The sequence below is a fragment of the Eschscholzia californica genome, unplaced genomic scaffold (genome assembly GCF_041429995.1).
Source record: "Eschscholzia californica isolate CP2 unplaced genomic scaffold, dmEscCali1.0.p SCAF_6, whole genome shotgun sequence".
Lineage (NCBI taxonomy): Eukaryota > Viridiplantae > Streptophyta > Magnoliopsida > Ranunculales > Papaveraceae > Eschscholzia > Eschscholzia californica.
The window spans coordinates 28586702-28607593 of record NW_028238483.1 but is presented as its reverse complement, the minus strand read 5'-3'; the positions used below and the strand labels follow the sequence as shown (position 1 = coordinate 28607593).

Here is a 20892-nt window from a genome sequence, read left to right as displayed (position 1 = left end):
CGCTTAATTATGTTGTTCATTTATCTAATAACACTTGTGTATGTTGTGTGTATGTTGTGTGTATGTTGTGTGCATGTTTGTATATGAGTATATTTATAATCGGTAATAATATACTTTACTACATATAGAGGTGTGACCAAGGCGACATCATAGAGTAGTGATCTAGTGAAAAGATGTATAAAATATATTAGTAAATTTATATATATGAAATGTATTTTAATAATTTTTTTATATATCTAAAATATATATTTAAAAAACAAAAAACAAAAAACTAAAAGCCCTTATTTTGATGAGCGAAAACTAAAAACTCGATATAAGTCTGGCCGACCTGTGCCATACGCCCATACTGATTCCCACCCCCCAACTAGAACCTAAGAAGAGAATTTGATTCGTGTGTGAGAGGGTTGACTTCAGAGGCAACCCGCCCATATAAGATAAATTTAATTTACAGTAAGATTTACATAAGATAAGTAATACTACATCTTTCAACAAAAAAAAAAAGTAATACTACATAATCTTTTATTTTTGTATTTATTATCATCTTTTATGTTTGTGATCTATTTTTAACTTATTTTCAAGTGAGTTTTTTATTTATATTTTTTTTAAAATCTTTTTTCTAAAATAAAAAATAATCTACGGAATGACTTGATCCAGTCCGACCAGCTAAGCACCATTATGAGAATGATGACATGTTACTTCAATATCAATAGAGGAAAAAAAATCTTCGTATCCTCTCCACGATTATTTTTCACAGTAATGGCGAGATGAAAAAAAAAGGACGATTAGATCTGTGACACAATTGTTTATTTGAAGACTAACGCAGAATATTATATCAAATGCATATGTATTAAACATTATGAGTTGAAAATTAATTTTTGTTCTAGTTATATTTTCAACATTGATTACTGGACAGTGAACTGATATTGTAGAATATAAATTAAACTAAAACTTAGTTTATCGATAAACATACGACATTCATGCGGACACTCATTTTGAAATATTCGGCTGATTTCGCTTCTTGATTGGAGATATGATTAATTTCATAATAGCAATTAGTTTTTGTTCGAAAAATAAGAAAATATATGGAGAGAGATAATAAAAATATAATTAGTTCAATAAAAATAACTAATGCAATATCTCATTACAGCTTGGAGAGACAATCATGTCATGAAACTCTAACAACACTGGGCCTATTAGCCCAACTACATTGTTTATACCCTAATAATCCCAATTCAAATAAACCAAAGATTCCACCTTTTCTGGGATTCGAACCTGAGACCTCCAGGGCTTTCTGGAGTTTATGTCAACACCTTGGAACCACTTGGGCTACCAACTATTGACCTTTCAGCTTCTACTTATTATCGATCAGTTTGCCAAAACAAGTGTAAAATTGATCTCACTTAAATAGAAAGAATAATAAGAGAAACACGCTTGAGGTTTTGAGGGATAACGAAACTTGCAGGAGCACAAAGAATTAGTCAATCAAAATTGATTTAGGAGACATATTTTTGTAAAATCTAAATAATTTTTAATTGAACTTTATCTCCTAATATTCATCTTTGTCTCTCACACACCTGTTGGTATCTTCACAGTGTCTCTCATTATTTCTCTCTTCTCTCTCGCACACACAAACACAATTCGGCGAGGCAAGTGTTCCCTTTGCTAGGACCAGCAATCGAGGAAGATTTCATGGTTGATCAGTCACGAAACACATTTCGTGGTCGACCAACTACGAATATCTCGTGACTGGCGAACCATGAAATCTAAGAGATCTACAGAGACTGCGAGAGAGAAAGAGGGTGACATAGAGAGAAACGGTGAAAGCGAGAGAGAGAGATAGTGTGAGACAGTGAGGGAGAGAGCAACATGAGAGAGAAAGAGAAGATGAAGATTGGGGATAAAATTCAATCAAAAAAATTTTAGACAAAATTAAAAAGGAAAATACTAAAATCACAAAAGATTTTGACAAAAGAAGCTACCCAGCTGATGTGGCGGTTGTGGTTTGAAAGTTTGACTAAATCTGGACTGTTGAAGACGATTATCACAACCACCACATCAGCTGGGTAACTTCTTTTGTCAATTCTTTTTTTTTTTTTGTGATTCTAGTAGCCCTTCTCAAATAAAAAACGGCCATAAAAAACATGTTTCCTAAGTAAATCGTGATAGACTAGTTTACGATATGGTCTATAGTCTACACTAAAAATATAATATGTGGAGATTTGAAGCATGAGATCAAATCCCACCACTACCAGCAGCATCACACGAACCATAACACAATTTTAAGTGAGAGAGTGGGAGCGGACAGAATCGAAAGAGAGTGTGAGAGAGAGAGAGAAACTGTTAGATAGAAGATAAAGAAAGAGAAAAAAGCAAGTCACGGGTTTATCTTGAACTTCTACTACTTAAAATGTTGTTGATATAGACATTCAGACACATATTCGCTCTCTCTACAAAATCGAGGAGAGAAGAAGGTTTCTCTTTCTCTTTCTCTTTCTTTCTTAAACTATTCTTCATACTCTCCCCTCCCTCCAAGTAAGTAAACCCCAACCTCATTTCTTCCACAATCCACATTCTCTCTTCTCTCTCTCTCTACCTACCCTTTCAAGTTTCAAGTTTCAATCTTCTTCTTCAACCCCACAGTTTAATTACAATATTCTCTCTCTTTCTCTATAGCTAGAAAAAATGTCATTAATGGTAGATCAAAGTAGTAACTCATGTCATGAAGGTGGTGGTGGTGGTATCTTACTCTCTCTAGACTCAAATAAATCAGTTCCAGCACCATTTCTTACTAAAACTTACCAACTTGTTGATGATCCTAAAACTGATCATATCGTTTCTTGGGGTGAAGATGATTCTACTTTCGTTGTTTGGCGTCCACCTGAATTTGCTCGTGATCTTCTCCCTAATTACTTCAAACACAATAATTTCTCTAGCTTTGTTCGTCAACTCAACACCTACGTACGTGTATATATATATATATATTTCATCTCTTTTATCGTTCAGTAATCAAACTTTCAAAAGGAACTTGTCACATCATTTCGACATAAAATTTGTCGATTCTTTTTTTGAACAACCTACCATTTCGTTTATTTTTTCTCTTCGATCCCCTCTCTAATTTTATTTTTAATCTTTATATACAGGGTTTCAGGAAGATTGTTCCAGATAGATGGGAATTTGCAAATGAATTCTTCAAGAAAGGTGAGAAGCATTTATTATGTGAGATTCATAGAAGAAAGACTTCTCAACCACAAGTCTCTATCAACCACCACCATCACCACCTCCACAACCCACACTCTCCCATTGGTGGTGCTGCTGGAGGACCAGCTGGTTTTTACCCATTTTCGAATCGAATTAGTATATCTCCTTCCGACTCCGACGAACAAGTTAATTGGTCATCATGTGATTCACCACCACCCTTAACATCTCCATGTGGTGGTGGTGGTGGTGGTGTGATTGGATTAGGTTGTAATATTAACAATTCATCAATGATGGCATTATCGGAAGATAACGAAAGACTTCGAAGAAGTAATTCAATGCTAATCTCTGAATTAGCACACATGAAGAAGCTATACAATAATATAATCTACTTTGTGCAGAATCATGTGAAACCTGTTACTCCTAGCAATTCTTACCCATCTTCTTTAGTAACTAGCAACAACCCACAACCATCTTCAACAAACCCTAGTTCATGTATTATTAATCCAATAAACACTAGTGTGAAATTAGATGTCCTGCAGTGAATATTGGAACAAGAACACAGAGCAATTGCAGTTGAAAAGGTAATTTGTATTATTAAATAAGTTGTATATATAGTATTACATTAGGGTTTTGTATATATTACAAACATAGAAAGAATTTATACAGGAAATCTATTTAGGATTTATTTCCTATTTCTTGATCTGTCGGAGATTTCCTTCTCTTTCTCTTGATACGCCAATACCCCCCCGCAAGTTGGAGCAGGGGAAGAAATCTGAGTCAAGCCCAACTTGGAAAGGAGTCGTTGGAATTGATCAGAACCAAGAGGTTTGGTGAAGATATCAGCTACTTGATCAGCAGAGCGCATGTAATGAGTCTGAATGAGGCCCGAGGTAACCTTTTCACGAACAAAGTGGCAATCGATCTCGATGTGCTTGGTGCGTTCATGAAAGACCGGGTTGGCAGCAATGTGTATAGCCGCTTTATTGTCATAGAAAACCGAAAATGGTTCTGGAATAGAAATGCGGAGATCTTGAAACAGGTATTTCAACCATTGGAGCTCTGCAGTAAGAGAAGCAAGAGCACGATATTCTGCCTCAGCAGAAGATCGGGAAACCGTCGGTTGTTTCTTAGAACGCCACGACAATGGACTATTACCAAGCATGGTAAAAAAACCAGTTGTAGAACGACGACTAGTGGGACAACTTGCCCAATCAGAGTCGGTAAAACCCGAAATAGTCAGAGTGCTAGCTGAAGATAGGAGAATCCCGTAGTTGAGAGTACCTTTAAGGTAGCGTAGAACTCGATTAGCAGCATCCATATGAACTGAGCGGGGGTGCTGCATGAACTGACTTAAATAGTTCACTGAAAAAGCAATGTCCGGACGAGTGACAGTAACATAAAGAAGGCGTCCTATGAGACGACGAAAAGAAGTTGGGTCATCCAAAGAGGTGCCGTCAGTAGGTAGAAATTTTAAGCGTTGTTCCATAGGGAATGAACAAGGTTTGGCACCAAGGAGACCAGAATCTCGTATAATATCCAAGGTGTACTTCCGTTGACATAGGAAAATACCCTTGGGAGACCGGGAAACCTCAAGGCCAAGGAAATATTGAAGGCGCCCCAAATTTTTAAGAGAAAAACGTTTCTCAAGACGGAGGCGAAGGAAATGAATTTCCTTAGGGTCATTGTCGGTGATGATGATGTCATCAACATAAACAAGAATGTAAATAGAAGTTGAACCACGGAAATAACAAAAAAGTGAGTGGTCAGAGGAAGATGGAACAAAGCCCTCAGCTTGTAAGCCAGATGAGAATTTGGCGAACCATTGACGAGAGGCTTGTTTCAGACCATAAAGGGATTTGTTCAAGCGACAAACGCGATTATCACCGCTTTTACTGAAACCAGGGGGAATGGTCATATAAACCTCCTCGTCTAAGTCACCCTGTAAGAAAGCGTTATTCACGTCTAATTGAAGCAGGGGCCATCCCTGAATGGAAGCAAGGGATAATAAGACACGGACTGTGACCATTTTGGCTACAGGGGCAAATGTGTCATGATAGTCAACGCCTTCTATTTGGGTAAAACCTTTTGCAACGAGGCGTGCTTTGTGACGTTCGATAGAACCGTCAGAACGATACTTGATTTTGTAGACCCATTTGCAGCCAATAGGTCTCTTGCCAGAAGGCAAGGGAGTCAGAGTCCAAGTGTTATTGGTCTCGAGTGCAGAAATTTCTTTAGACATGGCGTTACGCCAGATAGGGGAAGCGGAAGCGATTTTGTAAGACTTAGGTTCATCCGTCGTGATGACGGAGGTTAGGAAGGCCCGATGAGGGGTGCTGAAGGTCTCAAAAGTGAGATAATCAACTAATGGATAGGGAGTCCGTGAAGGGTGAGATTCAGAACTTGCAAGAATGTAATCAGCCAAGTAACTCGGCGGGTGTCGATCCCGAACAGGACGAGAAGGGAGTAGCTCGGGAGGAAGCGAGTCATCAGTCTGCGCGGAAGGAAGTGAGGCGTCAGACTGCTGGTAAGTAGAAGAGTGCATATCAGGATCATCGCCTAGATTATCCACCTGCCTAGAAGGAGTGGGAGAATCAGCTGAAATTGATGTAGGCGAGGGAGGTGTATCTGGGGCTTCACTGCTAGAAGGGGAAGTTGCAGGGGAACCTGCAGGAGAAGGCGGAGAAAGCACGACTGGGTTAGGTGAAGCAGAAGTCGGAGGGGGATATTCAATGTGATCATCCACAATATGAAGATTGAATGGAGTATATTTCTGGGATTCATAAGAATCAAGGGAGACTGTGGAATAGGGAAATTTATCCTCAAAGAAGCGAACATGTCGTGATTCATAGAGAGTCTTACTATCGAGATCATAAATTGTGTAGCCCTTTTTGCCGGCAGGATAGCCTACAAAGATGCCTGGTTTTGCTCGTTGGTCAAATTTGTTTGTAGCATGAACGTTGTGGGCAAAACATAAGCAACCAAACACCCGAAGAAGTTGATAGTCCGGCGGGGCACCGTATAAGAGCTCATGAGGAGATTTGTGAGAAAGAAGCGGGGTAGGCATCTTGTTAATAAGATACGTAGCCGTTTTGAGACATTCACCCCAAAAAGAAAGGGGGAGATTAGCTTGAAAACGCAAGGCACGAGCGACATCGAGTAAGTGGCGATGTTTGCGCTCGACCACGCCATTTTGTTCAGGAGTGTAGACACAACTGCGTTGATGAATAATGCCATTTGATTGGAACCAGGATTGAAGTTCCTTTGTAAGAAATTCAGTTCCATTATCAGAACGAAATGTCTGAATAGGGCACGTGCTAGGGAGACCCAAATCAGAAGAAATCGATTTGATAGATTTCCGATATTGTTTAATTGTGAAGTTGAAGAAAAAATCTAGATAAGACTTTGTTTCAGACTTAGATTGCATTAAGAAGGTCCAAGTGTAACGAGAATAATCATCAACTAAAGTGAGAAAATAACGTTTATTTGAAAGTGATAGGACAGGAAAAGGTCCCCAAATATCAGCATGTACTAATTGAAAAGGAAAAGTACTAATAGAATTACTTTTATTAAAAGGTAATTTAGATTGTTTTGCCATAGGGCAAACAGTACAATTATCCGAATGAGGAATAGAAATATAATTAAAACGTTTGGAAAGAAAACGTAAACGGCCTAAACTAGGATGTCCAAGGCGACGGTGCCAAACGTCGAGCGACTTATTGAATGCAAGTGCTGGAAAAGTATTACGTAAGTAATAGAGACCCCCATCTTCATCAGCCTGACCAATCAGCCGTTTCGTCGAAAGTGCTTGAAAAACACAACGAGTGGGGTTAAAAGTGACTGAACAATTAATAGATTTACTTAATTGGCTAACAGAAATCAAGTTAAATTGAAAACTTGGAATGTGGTAGACATTGTCGATGTAGATAGAGTCAGAGAAAATAACTTTACCCACATGTTGAACTAAAAGGGTGCTCCCATCGGGTATTTGAACATAAAGGGAAGGGGGAGCAGTTTGATAAGAAGTAAAAACACTCAATGAGGGACAAACGTGGTTAGAAGCACCACTATCAACAATCCATGAACTAGAAAGTGTTAAATTAATTTTACCTGTCAGGAGAGTAGTTGCAGGAGGTGGAGAAGGTCCATGAATAAGAGACATGATTTTATCATAGTCTTCTCTAGAGATAGTCGGAGCAGGAGAAGAGCCCGAAGTAGACGCGCCAGAAACCGCCAAAGATCGCTTAGTACCTTGAGAACGATCAGCTCGACCATGGAGAATGAAACACCGTTCAACGGGGTGACCAGTTTTCTTACAGTGGTCACAAACAACATTTTTGTGGCAACGGTCAATAGTATGTCCGTGTCGTTCACAAGCCTCGCAGTAAGGGCGAGGTTTCTTACCCCGGTTGGAAGGATCTGACTGTTGTGACTGAGAAGCAGTCACCTTGGCAGCGAGAGCCGAATAGTCAAAGGGAGCACCAGCAGTTATGTGTTGTTGTTGCTCTTCTTGCTTAATCAAATTATACACCCTACCAAAAGGGGGTAAAGGGTCTAGAAGTAAAATACTACTTCGAACAGCAGAAAAACGATCATGAAGGCCTTCGAGAAATTCCATGATGCGAATTTTGTTAACATATTCAAGCATACCCTTACCAGCACCACAAACACAGGGGTGTGGAGGCATTACTGTGTCATGTTCATCCCAGAGAGACTTCATTGTGGAAAAGTAAGAGGTAACAGTCAAGTTACCTTGGCGAAGTGAAGCAATGTTCTTACGAATTTGGAACATGTATGGGTTATTCGATTGGGAATAGTGTTCCTTCAAAAATTTCCAAATCAAGAGAGCAGTAGGGCATCGCATACAACTCTTCCGAATTTCAGGGCACACAGAATTCAGAATCCAGTTTCTAACCATAACATCACAACGTGTCCATAAAGTAGCTGCAGTAGGGTCTGTGGGCTTTGGAAGAGACCCATCGATAAAGCCTTCTTTATTCTTAGCAACTAAGGCCATGGTCATGCCGTGAGCCCATTGGGCATAATCATCTCCAGAAAGTGCTGGTGAGTAAAACACTGAAGTTGGGTTATCAGATGGATGAATAGAGTAAGCCTCAGAATTGACCAAGGCCGAGACGTTTGTTTCCATCGCTGAAGAGTCATCAGAGACGTTAGTGTCTGAGAGAATTGTAGTGTCAGGGTTCATGACTGTACAGATAGTCAGAGAATCAAACAATTAATTTAAAATAATTAATGAGAAATAAGAAAGCAATTAAGCTACAAACTCACACAGGATGAGTCCAAGTGGTGAAATCCGAATAAGTAATAAGAACAGGCTAGATGTACCAACAAGTGTGTATTGAAAATTTAATGTTGGGCCAAAGTGTGAATAGATAGGCCCAACAAGAAATCAAATAAATGCACCCAAACAGTAATAGAAAATGAATAAGCCAACAGTAAGCTAATGAGTTTTTTTTTTTGTGTTTAAGTTCTGATTTCTAGGGTTCAGTAATGGGAGAAGATCATCTTTCTAAGTCTCATGTAATAGTCACAAATGAAAAACCTAGTGAGGGATCAACTTCTACAGTGGTTAGAGATGTTTCTCCTAAAAAAAACTCAAATCTATGGTTGGGTCTATAGTTAATAATGGATTCTTTTTTTTTTTTTTTGTTGAACTATAGTTAATAATGGATTCAATTGATCAAATCTATAGATTAATAAAAATCAGTGGATGTGAGGAAAAAAAGGGGGGCGGCAACTATGGGACAGAGAGATGAAGACTACAGTGGGTTTTATTCAACAACCATTACTAATGAGTTTCTGGTCGTCGCAATCTAAATCCGTTGTGTTGTCTCTTTCTCTCTGTCTCTTGATTTCTTCTGTGTGTTAGTTTGATATTGCACCGGAGTTTCTGAGAAAGTTAACAAAAGTTGGTGTTCTAGAAACTATAGTGATGGAAAAAAAAAAACAGACCTCGAAATAGGTCGTGGGTGTGGTTTCACCAAAGTCATACCAGTAAGGTCTGAGGCATAAGGGTTTTGAACGGGGAATAAAATCGAATCAGACCAGAGAGGTAAGAATCGAAATTGAAACTATATAATAGAGAAGACAGAAAAAAATCGAGGAAGGAAGCTGACCTGATCAACGCAATGAGTCAAGAGATGAAATAAGAACCAATAAGTTGCCGGAGATAATAATATCGTTCAAAAAGAAGACCTAGGCTCGTGATACCATGTGAAATTAGATGTCCTGCAGTGAATATTGGAACAAGAACACAGAGCAATTGCAGTTGAAAAGGTAATTTGTATTATTAAATAAGTTGTATATATAGTATTACATTAGGGTTTTGTATATATTACAAACATAGAAAGAATTTATACAGGAAATCTATTTAGGATTTATTTCCTATTTCTTGATCTGTCGGAGATTTCCTTCTCTTTCTCTTGATACGCCAATAACTAGTTCAGTTCATTATCAAAAACCTACGAATGTGATGAATAACCAGCAAGAGCTTCTAGGGTTTAATTATCAATCTCAAGTACCCAAACAATCTCATAATCAGCATTCCAAAGAAGTACTACTTTCTTCTAACAACCCATATTCAAGTTCATATAACTCAAGTAACAACTCTCTACCTATGCTTGAAGAAGATAAGAACACTACTGGTAGAACAAAGTTATTTGGGGTGTCATTACTTCATTCTAAGAAGAGATTACATCCAGAGCCAACTTCTCCTTCTCATCCTTCAATCATGGAAATGAATAACAAGTCAAGATTAGTTGTGGGTAAGGATGATTTAGGCTTGAATCTCATGCCTTCATCTTACTAACTCTCTCTTATTAATCTTTTCCTCCTAGGGTTACTTACTTTATTATCTTGTTAGTCCATTTAATGATAAATGAGTGTGTTTTAGTAATGTAACTTTTAATGGGTGTTAGTGTATATAAATTGCTACTAATGATCATCCAATGCATTAGGTTATCTTGTCCTCATCAGAACCATTAATGGAGGTTATCTCATTTTCTATTCTGGCTTAGGAAGTTAAAAAGAAGAAGAAAACAAAATTTAAATTTCTACATGCTTTCTTTTTTCCACTTGTAGTTTCTTTTTTTTTTTCTAACTTTCTTGCTTTTTTTTTTTTTTTTTTTCTCTCTTCTTCTTATTCTGTCTTTTTCAGTTAAACTCATTAATGAAGATGAAAGAAAACATAGGTCTAATTTCTAAATGGAAATGTTTCAGGGTTTCAGTACTAGTCTCTCATCAGCATTGACTAGTCTTCTTTGGGGGGAGCTAGCTAGCTTTTCTGTGCTAATCCCCATTAATGGAGATGTCCTTAGTACTGTACTAAAAATACAGACCTCTCTCATTCATATGAAGAGAAAAGACAATAGGCGGTGTGTCTCATAAAATAATGAATTGTTAAAAAAAGGGTTATCAAGTACTAGAAGAAACCCTAATGATTATATTTAGTTCCATATCTTTGAATTGTTATTATCAACTCTCTTTTAGTAATCTTCTTAAAATGGTATTACCAAGATTTTAGAACAAGCTAGATCATACCATCATTGTCTTTTATGATTATAACCCACCCATGGTTCACATGCTACAAAAAGCTAGAGAGAGAGAGAGAAGGAAGAGAGAGAGATAGATGGGTGACAGGGTGAGGAACTCTGGCTCATGACTTACTAACTAGTAACTATGTGGCTTAGAAGTTTCAAAGTTTTGAACTTCTATCTTCATCATGAAGAAAACCCTTGTTACCTTTTTCCTACTTCTTGTATATCTCATTGATTCTCATCATTAGAACTCTTTACACCTTTGGATTCCATATACCCTTAGACCCTTTGATCCCTCTTCTTCACTTTCACTCACCCCAACATTCTATCTTCTTTGAAACAAAAACAAATTTTATAAAGAAATTAAAAGGTCTTAATCCCATAATCATGTAGAGAGAGAGAGAAAGAGATTCAACATTAGATTAGCACCACCCATTACCTTTATCACTTCTTTTTATAACATTGATTGTCTCTATACATTTTTTCCTTACCTTTATAGGTAAAGATTGACCATGGACTCAAGACTCTTGTATGTAGTATATAGTATTTGTTTCTCTTGAGTACTACTTTACCTAGTTTTTTTCATTAATTTTATAGAGAGAGAAGAGAAGAAAGTGAATTAAGAGAGAGAGAAATCCAAAAATAAAGTTACTTAAAGATAGTTTTATTTTGGGTAGGTCCTCAAAGTTCCAAACAGAGTAGAAGAAAAAAAAGAAGAAGAAAGCAAGAAAAGAATATCTTTAGAAGAACCCTAAAAACATAAAAACAAAATAAAATACTATATTCAATGGAATCAATTATCATGAAACTTGAAAAGAAAACAAACCCTAGTTTTTGTTTTTGAAATTTGATGACAACTTTGATACCCTAATAAAGTTTGTCATTTTCTTTTTGGAGGGAGTTAAGGGTTACACGTGATTTTAGAGAATGCTCGTGTAAGAAGTGCAGCATCATGATGATGATTATCAGAAGTTATAGTCCTAGTAGCAGAAGAAAGAAGAAGAAGGAGAAGAAGTCTCTTTCAATTCTTTCTTTAGGGTCTGATTTTGACGGAAAAGAGGAAAATAGGGTTTTGAAAAGTGAAAAAGAATCTCTCTCTATTGATTCAGAATAGGTTAAAGTTGCTTTAGTAAGGAGGTTGTGTGTGATATATGGTCAAGGGTTTTAGTCAAGTTTTGTGGTGCTAGCTGTGTTTATGACAATTGTATGTTTGTTTGATGCTTAGTCGTCATTATTGGACCAATCAGATAAGAGTAGCTGACGTACAACAGAGAAGATCTGTTATGGTTGCTACTGTATATCACCACTTATTTACTACGGGGAGCATCTATAGGCGCCTCTCAAAACTGCTATACGTGCCTCCCGAGCACCCCACCCCCTCGTTTTCTTCTTCGTTTGTTGTTCTTTCTACTTTCTGTCTGTTCGAAGATCTTCAAGATCCGAGCTCGCTATGGATGAGACAAAGACTTGTTATGATTTTCCGTTTAAGATTTAGCTTCAGCCCTATCTCTCTTGTTAATCTCCTTTTAGGTCCAATCAGGGTTGTTAATAAGTTTATTTTATGACCGTCAAGTTTAAGCTTCAAACCCTTTTTCTCTCATTAATCTTTCTATTAACATGATTTGATAACACGATTGACGTTACCCATGATCACTTTTGATCACCACTACCCATAATCACTTTTGATTGAATGAAGCAAGTTTAAGTTTCAGACCCCGGGTTGGCCCTGTCTAAGGCACTCAGACTAATACAGTTTGAGGCCATGATTCGGGCCTTAGACTTCTCAGTCTGAGTGGGGGGCACCTAAAGTTATTTAGATTTGACTACGAACAAATACTCTTAGGAGGCCCCTATAGCAATTTTGGGAGGTGCGTTAGACGCACCCTTCCCTACTTTCAAATATTTACCAGATGACACTAGGATTTTAGAATGATTCTACTCATATCAATAACTGCTTCTAGTTGTTTCCATTTGACTATTACAATGTGATTGTCCTATATCACTCGCAAAACGTCCAAAGCTGGGGCTAAATGTGCTGGCTCAAGCTTAATAAGTGTTGAGATCTATTAGTTGGGTTGTTGGGAGTCTCGCAAAGAACAAAGCTCCGCACATATTGGGATTGAGCATGGGGTGCCAAAGTTGAGACAAATATCAATAAATGCTAATACCTAGGGCAATACAGAGGGTATTCGAGTCGAAAGCGGCTTGTCATCGAACGTGTCGGATTGTGAAGTCGCATATTACTTGAGAAGCATCTTGAGCTTGGGTTATATGTCCTGGCTCAAACTTAGTAAGTGCCGAAATCTTTTGGATAGACTCGTGACTAAGTAGTTAGAAACTCAAAATTTTGCCCCTCACAGCTGGTCCATTTAACAGTTGATCAAAGTGGGTGTAAACTTCTTTGTTTTTAATCTTGGGGATACTTTTATGTACGAACCAAGAGCTCGGGTTCTCTCTGCCTATTTTTTTCAAAATCCTAGAGTGTAGATTGCAGCTAACACTTCCTTCTCACGAACAGATAAGCAGATGTGTCTCTAAGATATGTGTATTTGATTCTTATAAATTGACTCCAAATTTCGTTGTTTTTTCAGAAATCAAACATTATTAGAAGTTCATTTTACAGAGTCTAAGGAGAAGATTAAGAAAGCTTTTAAGAAGTTTCATAAGAAGTTTGGTTCATTCGCATCAAGACATAAGTTAATATACTTTCAAGTTCGACTGATTTTTTTATTCAAAATCTTATTGAATTGAAAGGTTAATCATTGTGTCTTAGGAGACAAACGTCGATAATTATGTGGTACTATACATGGCGTTAATTGTCTCAAGGAAGGTGCAATACCTTGACTTGATTAAGATATTGTTTTTCTAATCCTCCGACCTTTCTTTTCTTTTTCACTTATCTGGTTTCTAAATAAAAAAAGTTTTGATTTTTTGAAACAAAGAATTGTATTGATTTTAAAGTAATAAATTAGAATATGCAAAAGGAATACAATTCCTATTTCCAATCTTAAATCGATAGTGAGATTCAACTACATATCATCTTTTCTACATAACAGACATTATTAGTTTGAAATACGAAAGATATTGAATTGTTATCTTCTTTAGTCTCTCTATGTTTATTATGTGGGAAAGTGATTTTGGTTGACTTGCCAATAAAATCAAAGTAAGAACTAGTTTGACTAGTTACTCGGTTAAATGACTCATTCAGTCAACTCGTTGAATCTGTACACCGAAACCAACACGTGGTTTCTGTGCTTAGAAATGAAGTCATTAGATCATCATACAGAGGAAAGAAGAAACAACAATCTTCTTTTTCAGGTATTATAATGCATAAGATATGAACTAGGGTAGAAAAAAAACAAAGGTTGGGCGCCTATAAAAGTTTCATTTTTTTCCTTTTGGGTAAAACTGTAAGGCCTAGGGTTTCTTCTAAGCAGCTCGCTTGCTGTCTTGTTCTCTGCCGCGAACTGGGGTCGCTTCCTAGCTAGGTCATATTGAAGCAACGGTTTTCTGCTTCTCCATTTCCTCTCTCTCTAGCTCAAGTGTTCAGCTTTGAAGCTCTCCACTCGACTTCGTCTCTCTAGCTATCTCTTAAGTTCTAAGCAAGCTGGTTAAGGTATATTCTCCACATTCTCTCTCTCTCTCTAGTTCTATTCACCATTTTTCTGTTTATTCTTCTTCTCCAATCAAATTTCTCTCTCTATACCCTTCTTCTCTATTAGGGTTTTTCAAGAGTCCTTCTTCTGTTAGCAGTAGAAATATTGTTCTGATTATCTTCTGTTTTGAATTGAAGTATCAATGGAGGAGGTGTTAATAGTATCATCTCCTATAGATGCTGGTATAAGCTGTTGGGACCTCCATTCTGGTATAGAAAAGCTTCGTTATCGATCTTGTACTTCACCTCGTCATGGACTCATCTCTGTTGGTCAAAGGTTTTTAGTTTCATCTCAGTTACGTGACCCCTCTTCTTCTTCTTCTTCTGGTTCTGTTCTCTACTGGTCTTGGAACAAGGTTACTCTCTCTCTACCCTTTTCTTTTTCCCCTACTTTCCAATCTCATTGAAACTAAATTTATTCTGGGTTTTGTTTGTTTTTCAGCCCCAACCTGAAGTTAAAAGCTTTCCTGCTGAGCCAATTAATCCAATTGTTTCAAATAGTGATGGTAATTATATCATTGGTGGAGGATCATCTGGAAATATTTACTTTTGGGAGGTTAATTCTAATTCTCTCTTCTTATTTTTGTTCTTTAATCTTTTAATGCTCATTTTTTAAGCTTTTTTGAGCTTTATTTGTATCGGGTTTTAATATATATATATATATTCAGGTAGCTAGTGGTAGGTTGCTTAAGAAGTGGAATGCTCATTATAGAGCTGTTACTTGCTTAGTATTATCCGAGGATGAATCTCTGTTGATTTCTGGTTCCGAGGATGGATGCGTTCGAGTTTGGTCTCTTTTCATGTATTTATCTCATCTCTCATTCGTGTTATTTTCATATGAATGTGGTTTTAGTGGTTCTGAAGAGTTGGTTGATTTTGTATTAATGGGTTGATAAATTATTGTGTGATAGGATGTTCGATGATATTGGAAACAGAAGTGCATCTCATCTTTATGAACATAGTTTCTCTGAACACACTTTAAGTGTGACTGATCTTGTGACAGGCTACGGGGGCTCTAATGCAATCATTATTTCATCTTCCGAGGATCGTACGTGTAAGGTTCGGTATGTTCATTTTTAGTATTTAATGAAAACTTACCCCTGTTTCTGAAACTAACCGATATTGTAGTGATTTGAAATACTTGTTCCTAAATTTGTAGAACTGTAAATATGAATACTGGGTTTCAATGGTTTAGTGAGTATTTGTAAGTTTCATTCTAGTCTTTTCTTGTTTGTGATCCACTTCTATGTGAGCGAAAGACATATTCGTAAAGTTTAGGTCATTATCAGTAATTTGGAGTTTTTTCTCGACTTTAAGCCTATGAATAACGTTAAATTACTTTTGACATCGAATTAGCGATTGTTTCATTACTTTCTTACTTTGGTTGATTAGCTCATACCACTGTAAATTTCCTTCGTTTGTTCACTTATGCATTCCCATTCTCCGCTTATTCCAAATACTGCAAATAACAGATGTATTGATGTTTTAATACTCTAATTTTGTTCTTGATTCTGCTTAAATATATATTGTTTCAGGTCTGGAGCTTATCTAAGGGAAAGTTATTGAGGACTGTTAATTTCCCCTCAGTAGTTGATGCAATTGCACTTGACCCTTGTGAACATGTATTTTATGCCGGTAGTAGAGATGGAAAGATATACATTGCTTCACTCACTGGTGAAAGCACCTCTACTGGCAATTATGGGATGCATATTGTCGGTGCATTATCTAACCAAAGGTTTTCTTTCCTCAACTTCCTTCTTTTATTATGCATGAACCTCGCCATTTAGAGTATTATTGAGCAATTTATATTCTTTACCATGGTTTTCTCTTCGCAATGATATGCAACATAAATAAACTATAACATGAAAAGAATGCCCTGAAAGTTTTAATCCCATAGAGCGCGAGACATGCTCAATCATCTTTACTAAGTAAATAACATATCACTATGACTAACTCTTTGCCACTTAAACAGCTCTATAAGCCTTTCTTCTTCTCGTTGGTAACTGAAAACTAATTTGTATCAGGTTCCGTATCCGTTAGAATAATTGAATAGTTTATACAGCAATGACTTGTGTGAAGTGAGATGTCAAAGCAGAGGTGTTATAATTGGTCAGCAGTGTTTTTCATGCCTTAACTTTCCATAAGTTCTGTCACGACTCACGACCCAAAAATACTTAGTGTGTGAATATATATCAAAGTGTCTTAATCAGTAGCGGAAGTCATGTACTGATGAAAAATGAGGGCACCTATTTGGAGACAAAAATGATCCCATGAATCTAAACTGGATTACTAGTTTTCTTGAATTTGGAAGTGCACATTTCTCTGCTTTGAAAATATCAATTGATTCTCATCTCTATAGGGAAACTCAACTACACATCAGTTTACAAGTATTTTAGAAGGTCCCTAATCCCTATAAAGAAAGAAGTCTAGAACACTAGTTGACATAACAGAAATTGTTTGATTATTGATGGGACGTACCGACAAGCAGAGTGGAACGTACATGTTTTTAATTTATTATGCATTATTATTTTTGAAACTTTTCTAAACCTTTATTCTGTGGCTTGCATAAGCTGCATAAAAAGATAAAAGCTATATACTCCCTCCGGTCATGTGTGATGTGTTGCCAATGAATTATTCCTTCTCGAGTATGCCAGCTTGCTGCAGCTTGTTTAATTTCTGTGAGTTGTCTCTTGACAGTAAAGCTATTACTTGCTTAGCTTTTAGCAAGAATGGAGTATTACTAGTTTCTGGCTTAGAGGATGGCACAATACGGATATGGGACACTAAAAGTCAACAGATTGTCCGTATGATCAAGCACGCAAAAGGTATTCGAGAAGCTATAACTATGAGAAAATGTTTGTCTGCTTTATTACAGTAATCCATAATGTTTCCTTCGTTTACACAACATGCCTATCATTCCCATTAATTTGTGATTATGTAGACACTAACCAAAATACTTCCACAAAATAATTCAAAATCCAAGCAAACCAAAATTTAATCCTTAATAAATGACAGAATAAGTAATCAAATTTACTTTAGGAGTGGAACCAGTGGAAACAATCATGTGGTTTCTAGACAGAAGCTGACATAGCTTCGAATGGGGCTAAATAGTGAGGTGACGGTCGCTTAGGAAAAACATTCTCTTTTTAGCGTGTGCATCAGTTTTTGTAATCAAGTTCACTTATTAAAAAATTCTGAAAATTCTTAGGGCTTTGACTAATCTGACCACAACAGGTATGATGCAATTTGATATCAGGCAAAATATGACCAAAAACTGTAGTACAACTAAGTAGTTCATAAGTATATTGTAATTTGGATGTTAGATTTTTCGTAACGTACTACCTTTTTTCTGTATTTCGCTCACAGGTCCAGTCAGCAATGTTGTTATTGTTAATCGATCACAAAGCTTAAATCCTCAGACAACAGTTATAACACCTTCTCCAGTATCTAGAAGACATCCATCATCAATGCCTCCAGCACTGGATAAATATATCCATTCCTCTAGCGAAAATGTGGAATTGAAGACCGTTACTACCCTTCGGGCTCCTCATGTCGGAACTCAGGACGGTTTCTACTGCAGTAAGCATGTGATGGAAAATCAAATAAAAGAACTTCAGGTATTTGGGTGATTATTGACTTTATCTGTCAAACTTTTGAAGAATAGATTTTTACACCCTTTAATTCATGGTGGACATGTGCTTGTATTTTTCTATAAACGTACTTTTACATGGATCGATACCCTAAACCCACATGAAGATGAATGTTCAAAATTACTTCACCATGTCATTTGACATCAGCAAGATTGATATGATGTGATGCTGCACTAATATGGGGACCAGTGTTTTTACGCTAAGACATCTATCCACTTAGGCTTTTGTGAATCTCGTAAATACATATTTCCTGGTAATTCTGTGAAGCATGAATTGCATACTAGGAACCGTAACTGTTGTCGTTGATTTTTCTCTGGGTTTTTTTGTTTCAGCAAGAGGGTTCTTCTGCTTCATCTGAACTAGAATTGGAGAGACTACGAGTAGAATGCAAAAGATCTATGCAGGTGGCCCAGCAATGGAAGAAGATGTATGATGACCTACATCACTTTTGTGTGGACGAACTAGTAGATGGTGAAAGTACGACTTGACACACATTCAACCATTAGAATTTGCAAAAGCTATCAAAGTTTTGGTACGTGTAGTTTATGCTAGCGTAAAGTGCACCTCAATTTATTTGTTTGAGAAATGAAGTACAGAGTTTTCAGCAAACTTATTATAATGGTGAAATGTAGCTCTGAAGTAATTTTAAACATAAGATTATAAACTATTTCAGACCTTGTGTTAGAGTTGTGAATTCCGTCTACGTTTAGAATGTCTATGATGTGGTCAATTATCCCATTTTTTTTCGGAATGTTGATTGTTAAATCTTTTTCCCTCACATCTTTGAACGGATGATTCACTGTGGCTTATCATAATTAGGACTGAAAAATCTTCAAATATCTTTAATTTCCGATTTACATATGACGTGGAAAATTGGAAACAGTCTAAAACCTACTTGCCCTATATCTACATCTTTATTGAAATGTTTCGGTCATCAATAACCGATAAACTCTAATACGGCGGGCGATGGGACGAATGAAGATGATTTACATAGTGAAGAGAACATCTTCAACAAAGACAAGTGGATTTACTTTGGTTTGAAGAGTATCACCTGTTGAGTTTAAGCCTTCATATTCCTTAGTCCTTCACTATTATTGTCAGGTCTAATCAGGTAGATGAGTGCAGGGAGGAAACAACTCTACCTACCTACCCCACAACTGGGAGCTAGATTTCAGAGGATTTTTAATCTTTACTTCCTCAATAGTAATTGGTAATTCTGATTACATCTCTCAATAATTGTTAATTGAGTTTACATACTCGTTCTCAATATAAACAATAAGTTGAAGTGAGTAAACTCAATTGTCAATTATTGAGGAAGTAAATTCGATTATCAATTAATATTAAGTGGATCAAACAAGAAAAAAACACTTCCAAGAATAATGTTTACAATATAGTGAATAAATTACCAATATCTCTTTATAGTTAAAAGCAGAAGCATTTCTACTGATGTTAGCAGTGTTTTATACTATATCTCGAGAAGTTACTAACATTTTATCTCTTTGCCAACCACTGGTAGTCCAGTTGGTCTATGCATATACTAATAAATGCAGAGGTCTCAGATTCGATCCCGTGGAAGTGCAAATCTAGGAATATTGAACTTGGATATAGATAAAGTAGTTTATGTAGGTTTTAGGCCATTTCATTCGTCGCGTTATATAATTTTCATCTCCACAATTCAAACCCTTTCATTCGTCACGTTAGATTAGGTTATATATCTCCACAATTCAAACCCTTTCCCATGCACTTTCACTCATTTCATCTACATTTTCTCCATACCTTAATTTTTCCTTCCATTTCATCTCTGCCAACAAGCTGCAGTTGCTGCTAAAAACTCCCAACTCCATACCATCACTACTTCTCTTCTATCTTTACCCCCACCATCCCCCATCCCTCTGTCCTTCTGTTTCTCAGTTCTCATCATCCTTTACATCCCCTTCATTTTCTCTTCCTGCAACCATCTAGAGAGAGAGAGAAAGAAAGAGAGAACCCCTTACCTATGGATGTGGACACTCTAAACTCACCAACAGAAAAACAAATGGAGATGATGATAATGATGATGCAAATGGATAAGAAGCTCCCATCTGAATTTTCACCACCCCATCCTGATTCAATAACCCATCACAGTTTCCACAGCCCACATCTGATCTCACCTTCACAAACATTACTCAACCCCCCTCCTCCTCATCCATTATCATTTCTTAGTTATAACACAATTCACCATAATCATCATCTTCTTCTTCTTCAAGAACCAATTCTTCCTCCATCAACTACATTATCCACTTCTCCAGCCATGGCAGATAAGAACAAGTTAACCCACCATAACAATATTAGTAGTGATCATTTTTCTAGTGCAACTAGTACCTTTCCTTCTTACCCATTATCGAATAATAAACGAACTTCAATGGCATCAATGCGAGAAATGATATTTCATATAGCAGCAATGCAACCAATTCACATTGACCCTGAATCGATAAAACCTCCGAAAAGAAGAAACGTGAAAATATCGAAAGATCCGCTAAGTGTAGCTGCTAGACATAGAAGAGAAAAGATAAGTGAAAGAATAAGAATACTTCAAAGATTAGTTCCAAGAGGAACTAAAATGGATACAGCTTCATTGTTAGATGAAGCAATTCATTATGTTAAGTTCTTGAAAACTCAAGTTCAATCTTTAGAAAGAGCTTCTGCAAATAGTAATACTACTTCGATCGGGTTGACAAGTTCGATTAATGGATTTACTGCTGGGATATGTAATGCTGATTTTGGTTCTTTAGAAAAAACTTACAATTGTTTTCCTGCTCATCATCAAATGTTTAGCCCAACTCAGATGCTTAATTAA

The 20892-nt window shown here is 36.8% G+C and overlaps 3 protein-coding genes across 3 annotated transcripts; all 3 read left to right on the top strand.

The window, feature by feature from the left end:
• The first annotated feature begins 2415 nt into the window (after positions 1–2415).
• LOC147533218 (heat stress transcription factor B-4-like) lies at positions 2416–10273 on the top strand. The gene is made up of 3 exons (XM_086650463.1): positions 2416–2958; positions 3141–3714; positions 9705–10273. Exons 1-3 carry the CDS (start codon positions 2683–2685, stop codon positions 10022–10024), a joined length of 1170 nt encoding a protein of 389 aa, XP_086506589.1. The 5' UTR covers positions 2416–2682; the 3' UTR covers positions 10025–10273.
• A 3876-nt stretch (positions 10274–14149) lies between these two features.
• Positions 14150–18834, top strand: RID3 (Transducin/WD40 repeat-like superfamily protein). Its single transcript, XM_086648281.1, has 9 exons — positions 14150–14367; positions 14545–14762; positions 14849–14962; positions 15075–15208; positions 15318–15465; positions 15942–16141; positions 17104–17231; positions 17773–18023; positions 18389–18834. The coding sequence occupies exons 2-9, from the start codon at positions 14550–14552 to the stop codon at positions 18542–18544; spliced, it is 1344 nt and encodes a 447-aa protein (XP_086504407.1). The 5' UTR covers positions 14150–14367; positions 14545–14549; the 3' UTR covers positions 18545–18834.
• Positions 18835–20052: 1218 nt separating this feature from the next.
• LOC147533216 (uncharacterized) lies at positions 20053–20892 on the top strand. The gene has a single exon (XM_086650028.1). The coding sequence runs from the start codon at positions 20053–20055 to the stop codon at positions 20890–20892; it is 840 nt and encodes a 279-aa protein (XP_086506154.1).